We start from the raw sequence: 24,784 nt of genomic DNA on the forward strand, positions 1-24,784 counted from the left end.
TCTTAAAAATTCTTGGGTTGCACCGAATGGCCAAGAGCAAAAACAGCAACACCTAAAGTCAATGTCCTGAAACATGGCTAGGCCTCTCATAATTAGCAATTGCTATCACTCCATCTTCTTGTTGGTGCTCAAGGGTATGGAGCCTGTGTTGTGTAGTGAAGAGGAACGGACTGCTGACCTGCAGAGTGGGTAGGTGTTTAGAAAAGTTACCACCACTCTCTGTCTCTGCTGCCACCTTCCTCAGTGCTCCTGGGACCTAGGTTCACTGAGGCCATAGGGAGAGATTAAAGATCACTGGCTTCCTGTGGTAGGGAACTAACATGGTTCTTAGCTGTTCTCTATCCTTCCCCTTGCAATCAGGAGTAGAGTGGGCCAAGCTTGACCTTCCTCTCTGCTCAGGGAGTTGGCAGCAACCATCATTAATCACACCCCATAGCCCCATTTAGCCCAGCTGCAGGGTGCACTGAGGAAGTGACCGATCTCAAAAGCCCATGCTTAATAGGAGATGACAGGGAAGTAGTATCTTTAAAGGACTCATCAGCATCCTCCTGAGACCACTGGCCTAGTTCTTAAAAATATATAAAATACTCATAGTGACCTGAGCACAGTCAGTGGAGCAGGGGATGGGGCTGCCTTGTTAGCCCACAGGGAACATGATGTTACCTACACTGACCTACTACTGAAGCAGGGCAAATCTTCACTGGGATTCCTTTGATCCTAATTCATTTGCGTCTACATTAGATGTTATTTACTCAATCAGGAAAAATTACCTGAAAGTTTTGACAAGATTTTTCAGTTCCATGTAAACGTCACCTAGTGTAATCTGAAGAGGGCCCAAAACTGCAGGCAATCTGGAAGCAAAAGGATATTAGGTTATTTTCTTTCTTTCTATACCCAACCATTTGCTCCTCAGCAAAGGTTATCCAAAGCTCACTGGAATCACTAGAAAGACTTATATTGACTTCTTTGAGCTTTAGATTGGGCATATAGTTTACACTTCAGATTCGCTCATTAGAGAAGACATTGCTGCAATATCACTGCGTTTTAAAGTAGCTATTGTAGAAGAGCATAATAGGATACGACTTTTGATATACTTGCTGCTTAGCAAGTTATGTTATTAATTAGCTACCAATTGTCAGTTATGCCAAGGCATTCTTACAAAAGCAATTAGGGTTACAATATGGAAGACTGGAATTTTAACTGTCAAAACTATTTCAAATTTGCAATATTTAGATTTCTTTGGCAGTGAAATAATTTAATTTTCTTAATTAAGTCTCCAAGTGGAGGATATAACACACCTAGAACATATCTAGGTAAGTGAGAAATGGCATTTGTACTCCCCTTAAAAGTTTGCACCCAGCTCATAGCTGTTTAATTGATTTAGTTGTTAAGTGAGTAATGTTCCTACCCTCATAATTTTATTTGTGTTCAAAAGAAGTAGTCAGAGGAAACTACACAACTGAATTATATAATATTACATAGGTATATATATAGGTATAGTAGGAGCTGAGAGCCCATGTCACACACACATACAGAGCACAAAGACGGTACAAATCAAATTCATCCTAGAAGTAAAAGAAGGTTCAGCATAAGTGACAGATGTGATAAATTTATGAGAGAATGAGAACATGACTTTATAATACACCTCTATCCCGTGTGACAAAGTTCCTCCTCTACCTTGGTGGGTCTTGCACTTATTGGCGGATTTGCTCGCCTTGGAGCTTCACGGCAGCCCTCAGTTTGGCCATTTTCGTGAACCCACAGTCCAGGTCGACTCCTCCTGTGTCTGACCAGGAGTTGGGAGGTTTGGGGGGAACCCGGGCCTACCCTCTACTCCGGGTTCCAGCTGTCTAGAGTGCCTCCTGGAACAGCTGTGCGACAGCTACAACTCCCTAGGCTACTTCCCCATGGCCTCCTCCCAACACCTTCTTTATCCTCACCATAGGACCTTCCTCTTCGTTGCTGGTAATGCTTGTACTCCTCAGTCCTCCAACAGTCCGCATTCTCACTCTCAGCTCCTAGTGCCTCTTGCTCCCAGCTCCTCACACATGCACCACAAACTGAAGTGAGCTCCTTTTTAAACCCAGGTGCCCTGATTAGCCTGCCTTCATTGATTCTAGCAGCTTCTTAATTGGCTGCAGGTGTTCTAATCAGCCTGTCTTAATTGTTTCCAGAAGGTTCCTTTGATTGTTCTGGAACCTTCCCTGTTACCTTACCCAGGGAAAAGGGACCTACTTAACCTGGGACTAATATATCTGCCTTCTATCACTCTTGTGTAGCCATCTGGCCCGACCCTGTCACACCCGATATAACACGAATTCGGATATAATGCGGTAAAGTGGCGCTCTGATGGATCAAAGAAAGTTCGATATAGGTTTCACCTATAACGCGGTAAGATATTCTGGCTCCTGAGGACAGCATTATATTGGGGCACAGGTGTATAATACTACTATTTCAAACCATGTTCTTGGTAGCTGTGATAACATTCACTCTGGCAGAAATACTGGCAAGTTTTCTTAGGATCTCTGGTTAATAATAATCAATTTTGTTACAACACAGTTCTGAAAAGAAATACTAATAGAACTTTAAAAAAAGGGGGGGTGGGGTTGAAGGGGATCATGCCAAGGTAGCCTAGGCAACACAGACAAGCCATAGCCATTTAAAAATAATAATGTTTTAGACTAAGTTGTTATTAATGGTCCTTCAACTGTTTCTTGTCTGCACTGTGGGTTAGCACTGGTTTAGCCATTTTTAGTGCCACATGCTTTTTTCTTTAGTGCACAAAGGCCCTATCTACAATGAGAAGGGAATAGTGTTTGGAAACTTTTAAAATTCAGTTTAGACAGGCTTTAATGTAGTTTGGCCGCCTACAGCTAATTGAGGCAGGGACAAAGCATGGGGGAAAAAAAAAAAATCACATGAGCCTCATCACATCAGCCATCTGTATAAGAAACCGATTCAGTGAGAACTTTGCTGGAACTATTTAACAGTTTTCAAAACTATGCTTTCTTCTGTGTATATGTGGCCTTATCTGTTTAGTGACAATATGCTTGATACTGTACAAGACATAATGATACTTTTCCTGCCCCAAACAGTTCCATTTATAATTTCGAGCAAAAATTTTCCAGTCCAGCTTTAAAAGTTAGTGTGTTAACGTTATTCACAATACTTCATATTTTTAAGTCCATCAGAAAACTCTTTTAAACAAGGAAAAGTAGTTAGTTTTCCATCCAGACAACAAGATCATTTTGGACTTCTTGAAAGCACTTATCCCTTATTTAAGATCCATGCATATTTACAGTAACAAACATTAAAATCCATCAAATACATAAACTGCAGTGGAATGTATTCCATAGTTATATACACCAACTCCTCCCACAATTCTGTGACAACTTCCTCCCCCCTCTGCGGGGGGAGGATAATGAGCTTTACAACATGAGCAGAAGCTTATCAAACATGGGCTCTGACACACCTAAGAAAGGGGCAAGTTCCTCTTGTAAGATGTCCTGCCAGCAGGCCCTTCCCTTATGATCCAGGAGGTTGTCAGATTGAGCACGTCCACTAATAACAGCTACAGCTGTATCACACACAAAGAGACAATACCTCAAGGGACTAAATCCCAGCTCATTAAAGAATTTACGCTTTTATGTTATATTTTAATTTCTGGATGGAATTTAATAGGCAGCAAATGGAGATTGCAGAGCACTTGTGTAATGTGCTCAATATATGTGGCACTGATTAATGAGAGGGCAGTCACATTCTGAGCTAATTTGGGTTGGAGACTTAATTTAGTCGTAAGCACTCAAAGAGAAAGAAGGGATACTTACACTTTCCTCAATTTTTCAAGTACAATCTGCTTTCGAATCTGCATTTGGGCATGAGAATCTACGAGCGGGAGGATGGGATCACCCTGCTGGTCATCCTATAATACAATACAAAAACATAATGAAAACATGGTAGACATTTGAACTGTAAAGTCAATTTTTTGAATTTTTTGAAGTCAATACATGAAAGCAATATTGTGGCCAATTATGGATTGTCTTCCCCATGGTTAAATGTTACTGTTTCTGAACAGAAAAAAATGGCACAAGTGCAATAAGTATTTACATATATGAAAGGAAAGAATATTCAAAACCTAAAGGCTAGATTTTAGAAATAGTGAACTGGCTTCAGGATAGTGGAAGTTGTAGTTGAACAGGACTGGTTAGGAACTGTATGAGCTCCTGAAGGACTGAACTGTTATTTAAATCGGGCCTTAATTACAATTTGCTTACTTGTTGGGATTCCCATGTCAAGCCAGGCCTACCTACATTACTAATCTATTTTTTCCCTTTCTTCAGAAGCCATCATGGAGAATGTCTTATAAAAACTAATGACAACTTTTCAGGGGGAGTCTTATGTGATACTGCCTGAGCCCAGATAACCTCTTCTTTCATTTTAGGCACACTACAGTTACTTTATTTAATAAAAAGAAGCGTTTGCAAAACTACTCCTTCTCATATTGACAACTTCCTAAAACTTAAAGAAACCCAGAACTACATACACCAACACAAAATGTGTAACCTAGTCTAATCAGCCAGAGTACTGTCTCCATACGATGGAGACAGAAGGAACTGGATGCTTAGAAATAGCCTACTGGTCTTGGAAGAGGTGAAACCTCATACAGTTTTGCATCTCTTCATGTCTATAAATCCTCGTACCTGCAGACAGACAGGAAGAGATGCAAAGCTCTGTGACATGACGACTTAATGCCTAGAAAGTTTAAAAGTTCCCAAAGCTCTATGATTTCTTGCAATTTTTGAAATCTGAAAGACTAGGAAGTCTCTGTGATTCCAAGGGAGATGTAGAGGGAAGCAGTCACTCCAGTACTCTCTGAGCAGGGATGTTGGTTGTGTTTGGCCCTCGTGCAGAAGCCCTGGAGGCTGGGTGGAAGAAAAGACTCCTTCCATCCTGTCTTTCCTCTATGCATCTGCACAATGGCCAGATAGCATTAATTTAACCTTTAACATTCTTACATTAGTTTAGCTTAGCAATGCTTCCTTTCTGTGCTTTATACCAAGTTAAAGCACACTAAAAGAGCTGAGTAGTCCATGACATTCTATAACTTAACAAGCTGTTGAAACTGAACATGAGAATTCATTACACTAGCTAGCCAAAACCTAGGTAATTGCTCGGGACCTGACCATCCTTAATTATTATTACTAGCTGAAAGCCATTCTGCCGCACAGGTGTAAATTGTGAAGTCATGTGCCTCTATTTACCAGTACATATGGCAACAGACTGCAAATCCCAGTGATGACTGAAACTGGTGATACTGTAGAGAAAAAGAGCTCTCAGCCATGCTTGTAGCTGTTTCCATTGCTTCACACTAACGAGCCTAGGAGGTTAAATTCATAACTCTGCTAGACACTAAAAACCATGGATTCAGCAGAGACACTGGATTTACAGCTTATTACATCAATCTGTAACACACAAACCCCTGCTTTTTGTCCTATGACTGAAGAGGTTTTAATGGCCACTCTACCTTGAATGATCCTTCAGGATATGTGCTAACTACTTATGCCAAATGATCTGTTTCACCTTGGAATTAATTGTGACCCTTGGAGTACCTTTCCTAGACCTGAAGAAGAGCTCTGTGTGGCTAAAAGCTTGTCTCTCACACCAACAGAAGTTGGTCCAATAAAAGATATTACCTCATCCATCTTGTCTCTCTAATCACATGGTCTCAGACATTCTAGCTTCAGAGTGACATACAGAAGGTGACAATGCTGAAATTTTACTATTAGATTATCATCAACATTTATATTGTGGTAGTACCTAGAGGCCATATAGGTCAGTGCCCTGTAGTAAGATGAGGTCCTGAAACATAAACCCTGGTATCAGAGGCCCGGTACGAGGCCTAAGGCCTGAACTAAAGTAATGGTCAAGATTTTGTTGACATAAAGCAAAGTTAAGCTGTGAGCAAGAGGCAGGTCCTGCTCAGAGTCTGGAAAGGAGAGGGCTGATGTTGCACGTATACACATACCTAAAAGGTACTAAGCAATAGTAAGATAAACATGTGCCAGGATGGTACCAGAACATTCCGGTACCAGGGTGGATAAAAATCAATGATTTTTTTTTTAAAAAAAATCAGATTTTTTTGATAAAATGCTTTTTGAGGAAAAAAACCTATCTAAAGATAAAGATACATTATAGCTCAAAGAGATCTTATCATGGAATAGGGATTATAAATTCTAATTCTATAGTATGAGACGATATATTCGTGTAATGTTTAAGAAAAATTTTGTAAATGAGTTCCTATAGCTCATGGATTAGGGACCCAATCTTATGGGGTTCCACAGGCTTCTGTATAGATTATTTAGGTTAATCTTTCTATCTACCCAATGGGACTCAGTGCTCAGTTCAGAAGATACCATCAGAGATGCTTAGTTTTGCAGTTCTCAAACTATGGATTTGTGTCTCCAGAGGTAACATGCTTGTTAACAGCAAAAATGTTTTTAAATGAATAAATAATATATAGAGGTGAGAAATAACAGACCTCAACTCTATTGTCCCTCCGCAAATTTGTGTACACAGAGTCAATCCCTTACCTCTCTCTAAAAGTGCAAAGTTTCAAAAAGTTCAATGAATAGAAGATTGTTAGGGGTGGAACAGATCTGGACAAGAAGAAGTCTGAGATAAATGTGAGAATCGAGGGACATATGCTTGTTTTGTTAAAATATTGTACGTTTGCTGTTGAAGAAAAAAATCCAGAATACTTAACATTGTTGTTTTAGTTAAATAAAACAATTTAAATGTCTGTCTGGTGACGTTCTCCTCCTAATACACCGGGGTGGCCAACCTGTGGCTCCGGAGCCGCATCTGGCTCTTCAGAGGTTAATATGCGGCTCCTTGCATTGGCGATGACTGCGAGGCTGGAGCTACAGATGCTAACTTTCCAATGTGCTGTGGGGTGCTCACTGCTCAACCCGCTGCTCTGTCCCAGGTCCTGCCACCACTTCAACCCTTCCCGTTCCCCCAAACCTGCCGTGCCCTCGCTCCTCCCCACCAGAGCCTCCTGTGCACTCCAAACCGGTGATTGCGGTGGGCGGGAGGCGTGGGGAGGGAGGGAATGGTGCTGATTGGCAGGGCTGCCGATGCACAGGAGGCACTTGGGGCTGGAGGGGAGTAGCGGATGCGGGGCTGCTGACATATTACTGTGGCTCTTTGGCAATGTACACTGCTAAATTCTGGCTCCTTCTCAGGCTCAGGTTGGCCACCCCTGTAATACAGCATGGCAAGAAAATCCTCCAAATATTAATGATTAACCTGTTGAATTGGAGATAGTTCACCTCCCAATGACTTCATAAATATCTGCTTCAGTTACTTTTGGTAAATGAAATAACCACACTATTATTCATTTTTTGATATAGCTGCAAAACTAATCTGAAAAGTTTTCAAAATAAATCACTTTAAAAATGTATAGTGTGTACCTTCTAAAAATGAAACTTACACCTATCTCCGAGTTGTGAAGAATATGTACTAAGGTTATAACAACCAAAAAGAATGCACTTTTATGTAGAAAACCATGATTAAATCGAGTCTTCTTGACTAGTGATTTAAATCAAATTGATTTAAATCATGATTTAAATCAAATCCACCTTGTCCGGTACTAAAACATTCCACATAGAACATGCTGACCCAGCCTAAAGATAGGGTAAAAAGGATAATATGATGGATAGTTGTTTTGTTTGAACCAACATGTACAAGGTGAGAAGCAGCACCCTAACACGTAGAGGTGTTGTACCTCAATACGTCAGGAGTGATGTGTAACTTGTTTGTACCTGTGTATAAGAATGCACCCCTGAGGGGCTGTCTTTGTCTGGCCTAGAGGGCAGTGGAGTATCCAGACACTGACTGAGCTGATCCATTGTCAGGGGGCACATATTTGTAGTACGTCCTGTAGGGTCTGCGGGAAACTATTACTGTGCTTCGTTTGACAATAAACCTTATCGGACTCTGTGGTCATTGGGGGTTCTCTTGGGGTCTGCTGTGTCAGCTATCTGCAGAGCTGGGGCAGCACACAGAGAGAACACACACATGCAGCTGACTGTTATCATCATTGAACAGAGCAGAGCACCACGCGGGTGACATCTCACGACATGCCCCATTGAATTAAGCACTGTATAAACATACAGAACTAAACAGCCCAGTTTTTCAGGATACTTACTTTAACATTGCTAGGATGCTCCGCTCCTTCCACCTGTGTTGTTGCTTCTTCAGCCAAGAGACATTTTCCTTTATAGAATTCCTTTACTCTTAGTCCTAATAGTTCTGTTTCTTCTTTTAGCTTTTCATAGCTAGGCAAAGGTTTAACCGTTGCACCTGTGCCCCCAAAAGGCAAAGATTGGTTCAAACTGTTTTTAGATTCCTTTGTTGCAGCAGCGTCATTAAGGTCATCTGCTGTTTTTAAGTCATCCTCATCAAGTTCTTCTTTCTCACAGTTAACAGCTGATGTGTGTTCTGGTAAGTGTACAGTAGCATAGTTGGAACCACAGAGAAACTTGTAAGTTTCTTCAGTCCTCCATTCAATAAAAGTCTGCTTAAGCACATCTAACACATTATGTGTAGCAGTAAGGGAATCAACCGGTGCATTCAATTCAGGTTTGATATGCTGCTTTGATTTAGCAAGTATTTTTTTCAGTTGTTCTGCCCCCTTTTTGCTCACACCTAGCAAAACTACTTGTGAACCATTACACCTACTTTCACAGTTTTCTGGATTTTTTAAGTTTTCTGACATAATAGTGTCTGACGAAATGCCAGTAACAGAACAAGAACTCTTTTTTTCCTGGTTATCTAATTTGCACTCACTTAATTGTTCAGTGATATTTATCACTCTATGGTCTCTATCTCTATGCATGGAGTTTTTATTCTGACCAGGCTTCTTTTTGAGTATACTTTTTTTGTGCAATGGTTGCACCAGACTGGTTGCATTTGATCGATTTCCTGGTAGAATAGAGGAAACAAATTCTTGTTCAGTATCACTGCTATTGTCATTGTATGTGCCGTGGGAACCAGAGTCACACTGGCTTGCTGATGTTTTAGGATTTTCAATATCTGAGACTTTAATGACTTCATGATGCAGTTTTACTTCTTCCCCAGACTGGCCACTGTAACAGAAGAAATAGACTATCATTAAAATACAGGACAGACTTCAGTTATAGTAGCATTTGCAAACTAGATGATTTTGAATAGCATATATTTTAAGAATGAACAAATAATTTTTTTCTAGCAAAGGTGTATTATTTTATTTAACATTAAGAATTAGACCCTTACTAAGGGATCTAAATAAGATTTGTTTTCTAAGAAAATTTTTTCAAATTTAAAGAGTTTTAGTGTTTAGTAATCAGGATGACGACTGCAGACACCATACAGCAGACATATTATGTTGCAAATGAGGGGTAGAGAGAAAAAGAAAAAAAAAAAATTTGCTTGGACAAAATTTAGAAGAAAAAAGAGCATAAGGTCAGACTTACGCTGCCAGATTTTACCACCTGAAAAATCTAGAGTGAACACCGGCATCTTAAGCCACATTTTTCCATTATATGAATAAAATACAGCATACTGATTAAAAACAAGGGGATAATAGATTACTTGTTTTTGCAGGAGTATGCGTGTTTGCCCCCTAATGGCCAAATGCTGTAGAGGAAAACATGAAAAAAAAAATCACAATTTACAGAACTGACAAAGAGGGGGAAGTAAACAAAGAGTGGTAGGACTTATATTTTGCAGACATAAATGTTTTATATTAAGACTCACAGAAGCTTTCAACACATATAATTGGTACCATTTAGTTTATAAAGAATCGATGGTACAAAATATGTAGAGTACAAACACTGCATTTGTGTCAGGTTTCAACAGCTTCAATTAAGAGTTACAGGCTACGAGCAGCTGTACACTAAATCATAGAGATCAAATACTCTTTTTAGCATCACAAAGGAAAAAGCTAAACAAGGCAAATATCCTTTATGTGGTCTGCAATAATGGTACATTATATATTGCAGCAAAACAGGAAATCAAAGGCTTCCCTTTTCAACTGTGAATACATTAAATGTAAGAATCATTGATTCAGCTGTACCTTTGCCCCTCCTTCAGCAGTTCTATGTCTGGTGGTCTGCCAAAAAGATAAAAAGATGAAGGATTTAATAAACAGGAATTTCAAAGGTGACACAGTAACAGATATTTTTGAAACATCTTTTTGGAACAAGAAAAGGAGTACTTGTGGCACCTTAGAGACTAACAAATTTTTGGAATAGTTTTCCAACAACTGATACTGAAAAATGAACAACTGGAGCTTTTATGTACAGCCTTAGGGCTGAACCCTGCAAACACTTATTCTTCTGAATAGTCCCATAGAACTCAGAGGGCTACATTCACACACGAGCAACTACTCATGTAAGTGTTTGCAGGAACCTACCATGAGCAATTTTGAATAGGATTTCCACAATCATGATTCGGGGAAGTTTTTATGATACCCCCCCCGAAGCCTCATTTTTAAACCATCTTATATTCTAAGTAGGGCTGTCAAGTGATTAAAAAAATTAATCGCAATTAATCGCACCGTTAAACAATGATAAAATACCATTTATTTAAATATTTTTGGATGTTTTCTACATTTTCAAATATATTGATTTCAATTACAACACAGAATACAAAGTGTACAGTGCTCACTTTATTTTTGATTCCAGATATTTGCACTGTAAAAGAAAGAAATAGTATTTTTCAATTCACCTAATATAAGTACTGTAGTGCAATCTCTTTATCATGAAAGTTGAACTTACAAATGTAGAATTATGGACAAAAAAAACCTGCATTCAAAAATAAAACAATGTAAAACTTTACAGCCTACAAGTCCACTCAGTCCTACTTCTGGTTCGGTCAATCACTCAGACAAACAAGTTTGTTTACATTTGCAGAAGATAATGCTGCCTGCTTCTTAATTGCAATGTCACTTGAAAGTGAGAACAGGAGTTTGCATGGCACTATTGGAGCTAGTGTTGCAAGATATTTACATGCTGGACGCACTAAAGATTCATATGTCCCTTCATGCTTCAACTACCATTCCAGGGGATATGCGTCCATGCTGACAACAGGTTCTGCTTGATAACCATCCAAAGCGGTGTAGACCAACACATGTTCATTTTCATCATCATGAGTCACATGCCACCAGCACAAGGTTGATTTTGTTTTTTGGTGGATTGGGTTCTGCAGTTTCCGCATCAGAGTGTTGCTCTTTTAAGACTTCTGAAAGCATGCTCCATACCTCGTCCCTCTCAGATTTTAGAAGGCACTTCAGATTCTTAAATCTTGGGTCAAGTGCTGTAGCTATCTTTAGAAATTTCACATTGGTGTCTTCTTTGCATTTTGTCAAATTTGCAGTGAAAGTATTCTTAAAATGAACAACATGTGCTGGGTCATCATCCGAGACTGCTATAACATGAAATATATAGCAGAATGCGGGTAAAACAGAGCAGGAGACATACAATTCTCCCCCAAGGAGTTCAGTCACAAATTTAATTAATGAATTTTTTTTTAAACAAGCATCATCAGCATGGAAGCATGTCCTCTGGAACTATAGCTGAAGCGTGAGGAGGCATATGAATCTTTAGCGCATCTGGCACATAAATATCTTGCGACACCAGCTACAACAGTGCCATGTGAATGCCTGTTCTCACTTTCAGGTGACATTGTAATTAAGAAGTGGGCAGCATTATCTCCCGTAAATGTATACAAACTTATTTCTCTTAGCGACTGGCTGTACAAGAAGTAGGACTGAGTGGACTCCTAGGCTCTAAAGTTTTACACTGTTTTGTTTTTGAGTGCAGTTATGTAACAAAATCTACATTTGTAAGTTGCACTTTCATGATAAAGAAACTACACTAAAGTACTTGTATGAGATGAACTGAAAAATACTATTTCTTCTGTTTATCATTTTTACAGTGCAAATATTTGTAATAAAAAATTATATAAAGCAAAGACCATACACTTTGTATTCTGTGTTGTAACTGAAATAGATATACGTGAAACTGTAGAAAATCAAAAATATTTCATAAATTTCAGTTGGTATTCTATTGTTTAACAGTGTGATTATTTGCTATTAATTTTTTAAATCGTGATTAATTATTTGGAGTTAATCGCGTGACTTAACTGCGATTAATTGACAGCCCTAATTCTAACCAACTGCTAATTTAAAATGAAGTTTAGCAGTCAATATATCCAGCATATTCAGAAACACATTTTTGTTATAAACCAAAAGGAAAATGTAATACTGCTTTTAGAAAGACACCCTGACAATTCTTGCCCATTTAAGAAGTGTGCAATGGATCTTCTCCCCTCCAAAAATGTCTATTGGGACTTAAAATTAGCTTGCCTTTTTATTTGTTTGCAGCACCAACAGTGTTCTACAAGAATGGCTCTCAATCTTTCCAGACTACTGTACCCCTTTCAGGAGTGAATCTGATTTGTCTTGTGTACCCCCAAGTTTCACCTCACTTAAAAACTACTTGCTTACAAAATCAGAACTAAAAATACAAAAGTGTCTCAGCATTCTATTACTGAAAAATTGTTTACTTTCTCATTTTCCCCATATAAACTATAAAATAAATCAACTGGAATATAAATATTGCACTTACATTTCAGTGTACAGTATATAGAGCAGTATAAACAAGTCATTGTCTGTATGAAATTTTAATTTGTACTGACTTCACTCATGCTTTTTATGTAGCCTGTTGTAAAACTAGGTAAATGTCTACATGAGTTAATGTACCCCCTGGAAGACTTTTGCGTACCCCCAGGGTACACAAACCCCTGGTTGAGAACCACTGCTTTGGATATTTATTTTTAAAATTGTTTCTAGCTCCTATGGCTGCAAGGAAACCTTCTAAACATGAACCAAAAGAAAACCAATGCAGTGCTGTCTTCTTCAGTCCACAGAAACAATAGCTCTGATGGATGTGAACTGTCCCATTCATCTCAGTGTTTTAAGTCTGAAATCTCAAGATGAGAATATAACATGTCAAAAATACTATTTATATTGCAGTATCATGCAAAATTCTCCATTTGCAGGTTTTCAATGAGATAACTTTATTCTTTGCTCTTGAAAGGATTTCAGAGATAGTCTTTACAGGTTTACATCTAATTATTATTTTTATATAACATCAACGGAGTGCTAGTAATGACAGACAGCCCCAGTCCTGAAGAGCTTATAGTCTAGGAAATTCTTAGCAAACCTTGTCAGTCTCAAAATTTAGTTTTAGCTTTTTTCCCCATTTAGAACTAGAGCTAAATACAGGAGATTCTGGAAACCAGTATCTTAGAGAATATTTTTGAGCAAGTTAGATAAACTTGTATGACCTTTCTCCAGGCAGGTGTTTGTACAGTGAAATGGTGACATCCAGTGGTTTGGTCGGTTAATTTCAAGTACTTATTTCACTACTTACCCAGGTAGTCAATTTACCAAGAGAAATGACAAAATTACACCCTTCCAAAATGCATGTTGCCTTTTCCTCCATATCTATTGCTTAAAAGAATGGAAACTAGGATTTTGCCCAAGATGTAGTACTGCTTTTTGTTGTAGTCCTATATTCTGTTTTCTGACGCATATTTTTAAGGCCTGACTTCAAATTCATTATCAGTGCTATGATAAGATTAGAACAACTCTTATACTAAGGATAGGATTAATTTATTTTATCCTATTACATTTTATAAAAATGCCAATTCCAAATTTAAGAAGGACTTTTTGAAGTTAATAGGAATAGTAGTTTCTCAGGACCTCTCCAGATCAGACCCTGAACAATTTTGTTAACTGGTATCTATATTGCCAATCATGTCAATACAGTAAAATTACCATCTTGATTATATATACTATTTTTATAACACACACCTCATTAGCCTGTTATAGTTTTAGATCTTCTTCAGTTTCAGTATAATCTAGTTGTACACCTAGTTGTATTGTACCTGAACTCACAGAGAACAAACAAAAAGAACACTTGATCAAATTACCTTTCGTCTTCTCGCATCCACACTGGACTTTTGGGAATCTGAGCTTCAAAATATTTAGATGCTCTGTAACAAAAATTGCTGCAAAAACACTGGAAAAATATGATATTAAAGCGTATTTATTTTGGTTTAAATGTATAAACTTCATTATTAAGAACATAGATATTCAGATTTTTAAAGAGCCTATCACCAGTAAGGGCCTCTACTAAACTAAAACAAATGCCTTGCAAAATTATCCATCATACAAAAAACCTCAAAACAAAAACATGCTCCCCCACAGAAGCCCTTGCAACTTTATAGGTCTTCTCCTTGCACTTTTATTATGTATTAAGCACCAGCATTGTCATTGGTAATACACAAACAGAGAAGTCAGAACTCTACAAAACATAGAGGAAAGCATGATCCTTGCCTCAGAGCTTACTGCACAGTTTACAGACACGCACTACAAGTCACATGCAAAAGTGGCTTTTTATTTGTAATCTGGCCAGTGTTGAACTTCGAATGAGCAGTTGGCTATCGATGTTAGGCTAAATCCAGCACTCTTTATAGAAATGAAAGGCATGCTATCTAAAAGAAAACTGACAATTCACAACTCTGGGAAGAACAAATGCTGGATTTGTGGATCTCATCATCTGCTCTGTATCTCAAAAACATCAAGTTCAAAGAATGCAGAACATAAGATTATACCTGCAATTCCTGCCACTTTGTTTTCCACAACACTTCCCCATCCCCATAAAGGTATAAGATTGAGGAATTAAATAAAATACTGAAGATTTTAAAAGGTAGATGGAAGAACAGCTTAAGCAGTGAACGGACCTTGTTCTATAAGGTGGTTAGTGCCTTCTGCTGTAGTAGGCAGAGGGCCTGAAACATAAGCCCTTGTATCAAAGGCCTGGTATGAGGCCTGAGCTAAAGTAATGGTTAAAACTTGCTAATATAAAGCAAAGTTAAATTGTGAGCAAGAGGCAGTCCCTGCTCACAGAATCTGGCAAGAACATGGCTGATATTGCAAAAGCACACATTCCTAAGTAGTGCTAAGCATACAAATATATAAGCAAACAAATTCCAGAAAAATGGTACCAAATAGGGTTGCCAAGTTTCTACTCACACAAAATCTATCACCCCTGCCCCACCACACCCTTCCTCTGAGGTCCAGCCCCTTCTCCAAGGTCCCACCCCTGCTCACTCCATCCCTCCCTCCCTGTCCCTCACTCTCCCCACCCTCACTCACTCATTCATTTTCACTGGGCTGGCTCAGGGGGTTGGGTTGCGGGAAGGGGTGAGGGCTCTGGCTGGGGGTGCGGGCTCCGGGGTGGGGCCAGAAATGAGGAGTTCAGGGTGCGGGAAGGGGCTCCTGGCTGGGGCAGGGATGTGGACGGGGGGGGTTGCGGTCTCTGGCTGAGGGTACAGACTCTGAGCTGGGGATGAGTGGTTTAGGGCGTAGGAGGGAGCTCAAGGCTGAGACTGAGGGGTTTGGAGGGCGGGAAGGGGGTCAGGGCTGGGGCAGGGTGTGGGTGGGAGGGTGAGAGCTCCAGCTGGGGGTGCGGGCTCTGGGGTGTGGCTAAGGGGTTTGGGGTGCAGGAGGGTGCTCCGGGCTGGGACTGAGGTTCGGAGGGGGATCAGGACTGGGGCAGGCTGTTGTAGCGCGGGAGGTGGTCGGGGTGCAGGCTCCAGATGGTGCTTGCCTCAAGCAGCTCCCGGAAGCAGCGGCATCTCCCCTCTCCGGCTTCTACATGGAGGCGTGGCCAGGTGGGTCTGCTCACTGCCCCGTCTGCAGGTGCTGCCCCTGCAGCTCCCATTGGCCACGGTTCCTGGCCAATGGGAGCTGCAGATCTAGCGCTTGGGGTGTGGACAGCCCGTGGAGCTCACTGGCTGCCCCTACGTGTAGGGGCCAGGAGGGGACATGCCGCTGCTTCCAGGAGCTGTGCAGAGCCACGGCAGGCAGGGAACCTGCCTTAGTCCCGCTGTGCCGCTGACCGGACTTTTAACAGCCTGGTCAGCAGTGCTGATCGAAGCTGCCAGGGTCCCTTTTCAACCAGGCGTTCCAGTCGAAAACCGTATATCTGACAACTGTAGTACCAGAACACCTCAATACCAAACACATTCCCCAAAGATAACAGGAATGCACTGACCCATCCTAAAGATAAGATCAGGATGACAGCATGATGGATAGAGATGTTTTGATCGAACCAACATGTATAAGGTAATGGGTGGCACCTAAATCCATCAGAGGGTGGCACCCAAATCCGTCAGGAGTAATACGTAACTTGTTTGTATCTGTGTATAAAAATGTATCTCAGAGGGAGGGAGTGTCTTTGGCTGGCCTAGGGGATAATGGAAAGTCCCGCCATTAAGTGAGCTAGTCCATTGCAACGGGCATAAATGTGTTAGTGTACCTGTAAACATTGATCCAGGACATTAGGAACATGCTTCGTTAACAATAAATCTGACCAAGCGCCTTCGCTACGAACTGAGTCTGTGGTTTTATTGGGCAGTTTAAGTGGAGCCTGCTGTATGGGCTATCTGGCCAGAGTCAGTACAGCACGCAGAAAGAACATATACACGCAGCCAAACATCTGACCACACCTGTAATGATGCAGCTCACCAGATTAATAAATGATCTGGAAAAAAGGGTGAATGGTGAGGTGGCAAAATTTGCAGATGATACAAAATTACTCCAGATAGTTAAGTCCAAAGCATACTGCAAAGAGTTACAAAGGGAATCTCACTAAACTCGGTGACTGGACATCAAAATGGCTAATGAACTCTATGTTGATAAATGCAAAATAATGCACATTGGAAAGCATAATCCCAACTATACATACAAAATTACAGGGTTTAAAAAAGATGTTACTACTCAAGAAAGATCTTGGAATCATTGTGGATAATTGTCTGAAAACATCAACTCAATGTGAAGCAGCAGTCAAAAAAGCTAACAGAGTGTTAGGAACAATTCGGAAAGGAACAGACAATAAAACAGAAAATATCATAATATATATGATAGAAATAAAACAGAAAATATCATAATGCTACTATATATATATATCCAGCGTACGCCTTGAATACTGTGTGCAGTTCTGGTCACCCCATCTCAAAAAAGATATTAGAATTGGAAAAGGTACAGAGAAGAGCAACAAAAATGATTAGGGATATGCAACAGCTTCCATGCAAGGAGAGCTTAAAAAGACTGGGACTGTCCATCTGAGAAAAAGAAACAACTAAGGGGGGATATGACAGAGGTCTATAAAATCATGAATGGTGTGGAGAAAGTGAATAAGGAAGTGTTATTTACCCCTTCACATAACACAAGAACCAGGAGTCACCCAATGCAATTAATGGGCAGCAGGTTTAAAACAAACAAAAGGAAGTATTTCCTCACGCAATGCAGACAGTCTGAGGAACTCATTGCCATGGGATACTGTGAAGGCCAAAATTATCACTAGTTTCAAAAAAGCATTAGATAAGTTCATGGAGAATAGGACTGTCAATGGCTATTAGCCAGATGATCAGGGGCACAACCCCATGCTCCAGGTGTCTTTAAACCTCCAACTGCCAGAAGCTGGGAGTGGATGACAGGGGATGGATCATTTGAAATTGCCCTGTTCTATTCATTCCCTCTGAAACATCTGGTATGGCCCACTGTCAGAAGACATGATACAGGGCTAGACGGATCACTGCTCTGACCCAGTATGGCCATTATTTATGGAGAGAAGAGAGAGGAAAAATCTCAGATCATATGATAGGCTGGCAGTGCTATTCTGCATAGATCCTGCTGGGAAATGCCAAGGGATGCCTTTGATTCACTATTGCAAACAGCTTATTAACTCTGTACCTAATATAAGGGAGCAGTTGCCTAGAAATATGGTTTAAGTTAAAGAGTAATCAAAAAAGAACACTAGGAGTAGTCAAGCTGTGGGAGGGCTTAGGATGGAATCTGTGCTATGCTGTTGTTAGTTTCTTTGTCAATAAAAATCAAACTCTATGATGGGGATGAACTTTGACCCTATGAAAACTATGTAATCTTTGATTTGGAGGAGGCTGAGAAAGCCACCTGTTCACAAATTTATCTGCAATATATCAGTATTGTCAGATTTGAATTAACATGTAAATAAGATCTTTCTGTTGGATTGCAACTGTCTGCACTGTGTTCCTTTTAAATATAAGCACAATATAGCATTTTCCTTTAAAAGGTAGGTAGCATCTAGAGACAGAGCGGTTATCTATTTTATACTCTACAGGTTTGTAAAAATCTATTTTGCAAATAACAAAATGTGTATTGGTGATTAAACAAGGTTTGGTAAGAAAGCTGTCGCAAAAATAAATGTAGGAGACTTAAGACAAAATTAGATATATGTTAGAGGAAGACTTGAAACCTTACCTTTCTTTCTGTAATATCATAAACTTTGTTTGTTTTTGTTGAAACTCTGTACTTCTGTGTTGGCACCTAAAAGTGATACACCTACCAGTGAGACCAGGATTATGACTTCAGATCAATCTTTCGTTTTAAACCACATGTTAAAAATTACTGTTACAAATTAGGTGACTGGAATATGTAAACCAATGAGATTACCTGCAACAGTAACATTAGTCATGTGTAACTGTTGTATGGAGATCTGCAGGAGGCCTCTGTGCTAGCTGTGAGTCCCCCACTCTAACCCTACATTGGTGAGGCTCCTATGAAGCTGTCCTACAAGGCAAGCCCTCTGACCACCACAGAGATGGCTCCACAGAGCAGATAAGATAGTAGCATAGGTAAATCTCTGTGGGGCCAGAGGAAGGACCATGTAAGAGATTTCCTCCCTTCTAACACACAAACCTGACCCAGTAGAGAGCTCTTTGCCGAGAGTTAGGAAGGGGGACAATAGTGCTAAAGGTGTTTGACACTCCCCATCCTCCACTCTGGATGAAGGTATTGGATGACACAATCTGGTCATCTGTCATCAGTTTAATTGAAGTATTTCAAAGATGTAACAGAAATTGCATCCCCCAAGCCCCCCACAAAATAGACTTTCTTGTATGTTATAAAGCATGAACTGGAGGTAATGATTAGATGCAGTGTCTAAATTTATGAAATTAGCAATATCCTTTTACATTTGATCTAGAAAATCTTGTGCTAAATAATGCTTTTATCCCATGGAAATAAGAGTCTTAGAAATATGTAAGACACAGATCTTTCACTTTAATTTAAGCAGAACATAGATTTTTTCTTTTCCTGACCATATTTGCCATACTGGAATTACTAAATTGATACTACTGTCATTAGACTTCATTTGTGCAACAGGGGCTAGTCCTATTTTTTATTATGCTGTGAGATTAATAGAGAGATTAAACTCCAGAAACAAGTAGATCTAGATGTCAAAGGCCAAATACCAATATCATGGAAATTTACTTAAAGTGTCAAATTTAGGGATTGAGAGTATTGTTACTTTTAAAATCTAGGAAGTGTTGTTTCCTACTTGTAATAGAAACATTAAACGGATTTAACTAGTTACCTACTATACTGCAGCTAGCATTACAACACAGTTTAAGTCAACTGTACTTCAGGCTCTGAAGTTTCATTTATGCTTCCTGTGGGCCTATGCAGACAGATCTATACCTCTGCAATGGCTCTGAGTCCCCCAATAACCCCACAGTAGTGAGGCTCCTATGAAGCCAACCTATCCAACAGTGACAAAGAGTTCTAAAATGTATCCATGGGGATATATTGTCTTTAAACCTTATAAGCCTCTTTTCCCATGGAGATATGTGCTTTCACAGAAAAGAAAACACTAGGATGGGAAATAAACTTTTCCTGTTGCACAGCTGGAGTCATGGATCCATAATGTTTAATCCATATTATTCTTTGTCAGTTTACAAAGATGACAAAGGATTCAGTCATGCAGTAGTGATAGCCAAAAGAGCAAATTCAATCTTTCCCTTTAATTAGAGAGATTTTTGGTGGGGAGCAACAGGACCTTCACCTGGGAGTAACACAGAATGATTCCTGATCATATGATTAGAATGACAAAGAGAGAATGGAAAAGATAAAGAAAGGCTCAAGAGCTCTTAACATCAAAATATTAATTAAAAAGAAACTTACATTTTCTAGCCTATTTTGACACAAGGGATAGCCACAGAGTTTGATGATAAAACGCTCCTCCACAGCATCCTTATAGTGAGATGGGGTAATAAAATTTCCCTAAAATCATTAGAAAATAGTTATCAACAGACTTATTTTAACAGCATTCACTCTATCATAACTCTCAAAACTCAGAAGTACATGAATGCTTAAGTTTGTTCATTACAAAAATGAGTAAAACCACTACTATTTAAAAAGCAGAAGTTAAAAGATAAAAATGGTAATAGTGAGCACACACAGTAAGATGAGAGCAAGTGTATAGACAGTACTATTAAAAACGTCTTATATTTTTATTTAGATAATTTTGTGAAGAACTTATTTCTGCAGTTTCCCCCATAAATGGCTAATATTTCCACAGTGTATATAGCTTAACTGACACTTTTTACATGGTACACATTATAAATCTAGTGACACTTTTCATGCTTTTACATTTATATTATTAAGTGATGAACACTGAGTAAAATAACTGTGCTTATGGCCCTGGGCACAATTTGAAGAAACGGTACACCCAATATATGGATGTTTTTGGTAAGTTTGTCCTGCTAAATATTTTTCAAGAGTACCCAAGCCATGGTACATACTTTGCCAAAAATTTTCAGCACCAAGTAGAAGGGAACTTGTTTTATATAAGCTGAACTCAGATTCAACCACAAAAATGTTTGCCCAGATCTACTTAACATATACATGAGATAAAATATAATAGATCATTTGTCAGGTATCTTCACAAGAGTGTTTCAGTTTAACGCCTGCAACATAATATATTCCCCTTGGGCCAGATTCTACAACCCTTACATCATGCTGAATAATACTATCTGTGACCTGGATCATATCATATCATATCATATCTATATACATACATATACATATATATATATATGCATTCAGAGCAGGCCCTTTGCACATGGCTCTCTCTCCTTCCGTGTGCAGAGGAGGCTCAGCCACATATTAAGTTCTGCAGGGCCAACTGGGAGTAGTCAGAAAAGATATACAACCTGGAGCTGTATTGTCTTTTCTGCATAACCTCACCTAGAACAACCACAACACGGGTAGTCCTTGCATTGTTCTAATGAAGCTATGGTGCCAGGGAAGTCATATGGGGCAAAGGATGGTACCATGGGGCCTTTCTTTAAAGCCCCTTCCCACAGAGGAGATGATCTGATCCTAACTTTTTACACCACACTCGTCAATCTGGAATCCATGAGCCACTAAAGGCAGTGGGACTACTCACCTAGAGTAAGCAATACTCATCATGAGTAAGGCTGGCTAAGCCAAGCTTTTAAAAACAAGACATATATATTTTCACAGTGGAAATATTAAAAGCAAGAACAGAGGGTACATTAGCACTGAAAGAGAAACTGGATGATTGAATGGTTATTACCCGAACAAATCTGTTACAAGAATTAAAAAGAACTTTAAAAACATAAGAACGGCAATACTGGGTCAGACCAAAGGTCCATCTAGCCCAGTATCCTGTCTTCCGACAGTGACCAATGCCAAGTGCTTCAGGAGGAATGAACAGAACAAGTAAACATCAAGTGATCCATCCCGTCGGCCGTTCCCAGCTTCTGGCAAACAGGGGCTAGGGACACAAATTAGTGTAAGAACTTGTAAAAGAAACACATACACAATTCACAAGGAACTCTTCTGTAATATCTTCCTCCAATAGCTGTTCAACAACATGCAGAGCTTTTTTCTCATATTCAATCTTCTTTCTAATAGCAGCCTCAAGTGCTGCTTTCCTACAATAGAGTAAATATTGAATTACATAGACAGCACTTTACCATACACAATTCTCTCAAACATATCTTTTGTCTCTCTCCTATATGAAGTGTAGCATTTTAATGATCTGGTATGCATTTTGCTACGGTAACCTCAGCAATGTATTCCACTTAGACTAGAATTTTGTAGCAACCAGGAACCATCAAGTGAGTTTTCCAAACTTGGTCTGGCATTCCGCCAAGTTTTTGGAGAAGTATCCAGGGCTTCTCCCACAGGCAGCTTGAACAATCTTTATTGGAGAAAACAGTTCATTTGGGAAGTAAACACATCATTGTAACAAGATTAATATGTAACTCTGAGCCAGTGCCCAAGTAAATAGTAAATGAAGCACAGCATCCAGAAGTCAGGACTGTAAGAAAAGCAGCATGTAAATGTTTTCCCACACGTACTCTGGTTAGTGGGCGACATTTTTCTTTTAAGAACAAAAACCTTCATGCCCTCAGGTGGAACAGCTGGGGACTGGGACCAGGACCCAGAGCAGGAGGAAGTCTGGGACTGCAATGGGACTGGCTGGGCAAGAAGATTGGGACTGGGATAAAGAGCCTAGGAAGGTAATGAAAAGAACTCAGACAGAGACAGGTTGGAAGGAACAGGTGTGCATATGATAACTCAAGACAAATCTGCGGAGTTGTTTAAATCATCTTACAGTGCTGAAACAGCAGACAAACTTGCTAAATATTATTAGAATGGTAAGTATCTTCTATACACAGTTATTGAAATTTCTGAAAAAGCAAAAAGACATTCTGTAAAGAGGAGAGAACTCTAAAGTAAAGTAAACAATTATTATTACTATATAACATTAGCTAGGCATCATACCTTTGTGCTGCATCTTCATTTTTCAAAATACTTGACTGCTTATTTCCTAGTAATAAAATAATATATAAATCAATGTACCTTTTAACTTTCAAAATAACAAAACATCCATTTGTGGCTCATACGTTTCCATACATAAAGTAGCCTCAGGGAAGAAATATTTGCACACAAACCAAACCATAAGCAACTGCTTGGAAACCTGTGCTTCTGGGGTTTCTAAATAGATAGCTGCAGCAATTTTTAGCTAAATATTCAGCAGCAAGACCAAATAATAAGTTGACACACTATCGACTGGCAAACTACAGGACAGGGAGGAATAAATCATTTTAGTCCTGTACATTGTTCAAAAAAACAAGTTAAGGGGATACTATCAACTGGGGATGGTGGTGTCACATTTCTTCCTGAAGATTTTGTAACAACTGTATTTCCTAGGGCACCGGTGGCCAACCTGAGCCTGAGAAGGAGCCAGAATTTACCAATGTACATTGCCAAAGAGTCACAGTAATACATCAGCAGCTCCCCATCAGCTTCCCCATCCCCGGTCCTCCCGCCGGCCGATCAGCACCTCTCCCCATCCCGATCAGCTGTTTCGTGGCATGCAGGAGGCTCTGGAGGGGAGGAGGGAGGGCACAGCAGGCTCAGGGGAGGGCGCGGGAAGGGGTGGAGTGGGGGCAGGGCCTGTGGCAGAGCCAGGGGTTGAGCAGTGAGCACCCCCCGGCACACTGGAAAGTTGGCGCCTGTAGCTCCAACCCCGGAGTTGGTGCCTATACAAGGAGCCACAGATTAACTTCTGAAGAGCCGCTGTGGCCACCCCGTCCTCTGGATTCTTCCATAACATTTCCCACCTTTGTAATTCCAGTGGCGACAGCAACTGCGGAAATGCTAATGTAGACAAGGCACTGGCTGCCACTGTTTTTTCTGCCCCCTGACGTTGGTTGAATCTGCTCTGAACAGGTGAAATAATATGACCCCTGATTCTGCAACAGGTGCCACGTGCACTACACCCATGTGGAACATTGCTGACTTTAACAGGGGTTTGACCTACACTAGCTCCTCTTCCCCAACCCATTGGTAGCACAAGTGGCAGAAGGTGTAGGAAATTTTAGATACATTCTTAGTGTAGATGCAACCTAAGTTTCCTGTAACTAAAAAAAGTTTTAGAACCAAGCCCTCCAAAAGTCCCAACACCCCTCCAATATCTTTCTGCCTCCCCAGCTTGTTGTCTTTGTGCAGCTGACAGCACTTGACACAAAGCAATTTTACTGTTTCCCTTTAGCCAGCCACTCCCTTTTGAAAAGAAACTTCTACACAGAAAGAGAAGCAGAAAAGAATTATGTAAAAAAGGGGAGATTTTTGTTTTTTTAACACTTAACACTTTTTCAAAACATACCATTTAAATGGTGCTTGATCAGAAAATAGGCTTGTTTTATTTGATTAGTTTCAAACAACTTAGGTTGACACCGTCCTTAATGATGCTGCACAACAGGGTCCTTACATGGAGGAAGCAAGTGAAAGTAAAAGTTGCAGCCAACAAGCCACATCCCTAAAGGAGCAATGCATGTCGCTCTCATGGATGCTGGTGCATGTGGCCTAATGCCAAGCACCTTTACATCAACGTTGTCCAACATCCCCTCTTCCCTGAGATACAGACACCCCCTTCTGGCCAAGCTTCACTAACAATGAGATATGGTAATTTCCACCATGACCCATGATTAGTGCCCTACCAAATTCACGGTCCGTTATGGTAAATTTTATGGTCATAGGATTTTTAAAATCCTAAATTTCATGACTGCAAATATTTAAATCTGAAATGTCAGTGTTGTACCTGTAGGGGTCCTGACCCAAAAGGGGATTGTGAGGGGTTGCAAGGTTATTGTATAGGTGTCGTGGTATTGTCACCCTTACTTCTGTGCTGCGGGCGGCAGCGCTGCTTTCAGAATTGGGCATCTGGAAAGTGGTGGCTGCTGGCCAGGAGCCGAGCTCTGAAAGTAGTGCTGCCACCGGCAGCAGTGCAGAAGCAAGGATGGCATGGTATGG

General features: G+C 40.0%; 1 protein-coding gene across 3 annotated transcripts in view; it reads right to left on the reverse strand.

Annotated features, from left to right (window-relative positions):
- Positions 1-24,784, reverse strand: part of RPAP2 (RNA polymerase II associated protein 2) — a 67,256-nt gene that overhangs the window by 41,546 nt on the left and 926 nt on the right. For all 3 annotated transcript variants that reach the window (XM_074961334.1, XM_074961335.1, XM_074961333.1), the window contains exons 2-10: positions 22,751-22,796; positions 21,780-21,894; positions 20,117-20,215; positions 18,416-18,481; positions 14,041-14,129; positions 10,118-10,153; positions 8,210-9,149; positions 3,828-3,922; positions 771-851 (exon numbers count right to left, since the gene is read on the reverse strand). In XM_074961334.1, the coding sequence (XP_074817435.1) occupies positions 771-851; positions 3,828-3,922; positions 8,210-9,149; positions 10,118-10,153; positions 14,041-14,129; positions 18,416-18,481; positions 20,117-20,215; positions 21,780-21,894; positions 22,751-22,796 (1,567 nt within the window). The remainder of the gene's footprint in view (positions 1-770; positions 852-3,827; positions 3,923-8,209; positions 9,150-10,117; positions 10,154-14,040; positions 14,130-18,415; positions 18,482-20,116; positions 20,216-21,779; positions 21,895-22,750; positions 22,797-24,784) is intronic.

Source organism: Natator depressus, chromosome 8, assembly GCF_965152275.1.
Source record: "Natator depressus isolate rNatDep1 chromosome 8, rNatDep2.hap1, whole genome shotgun sequence".
NCBI lineage: Eukaryota > Metazoa > Chordata > Testudines > Cheloniidae > Natator > Natator depressus.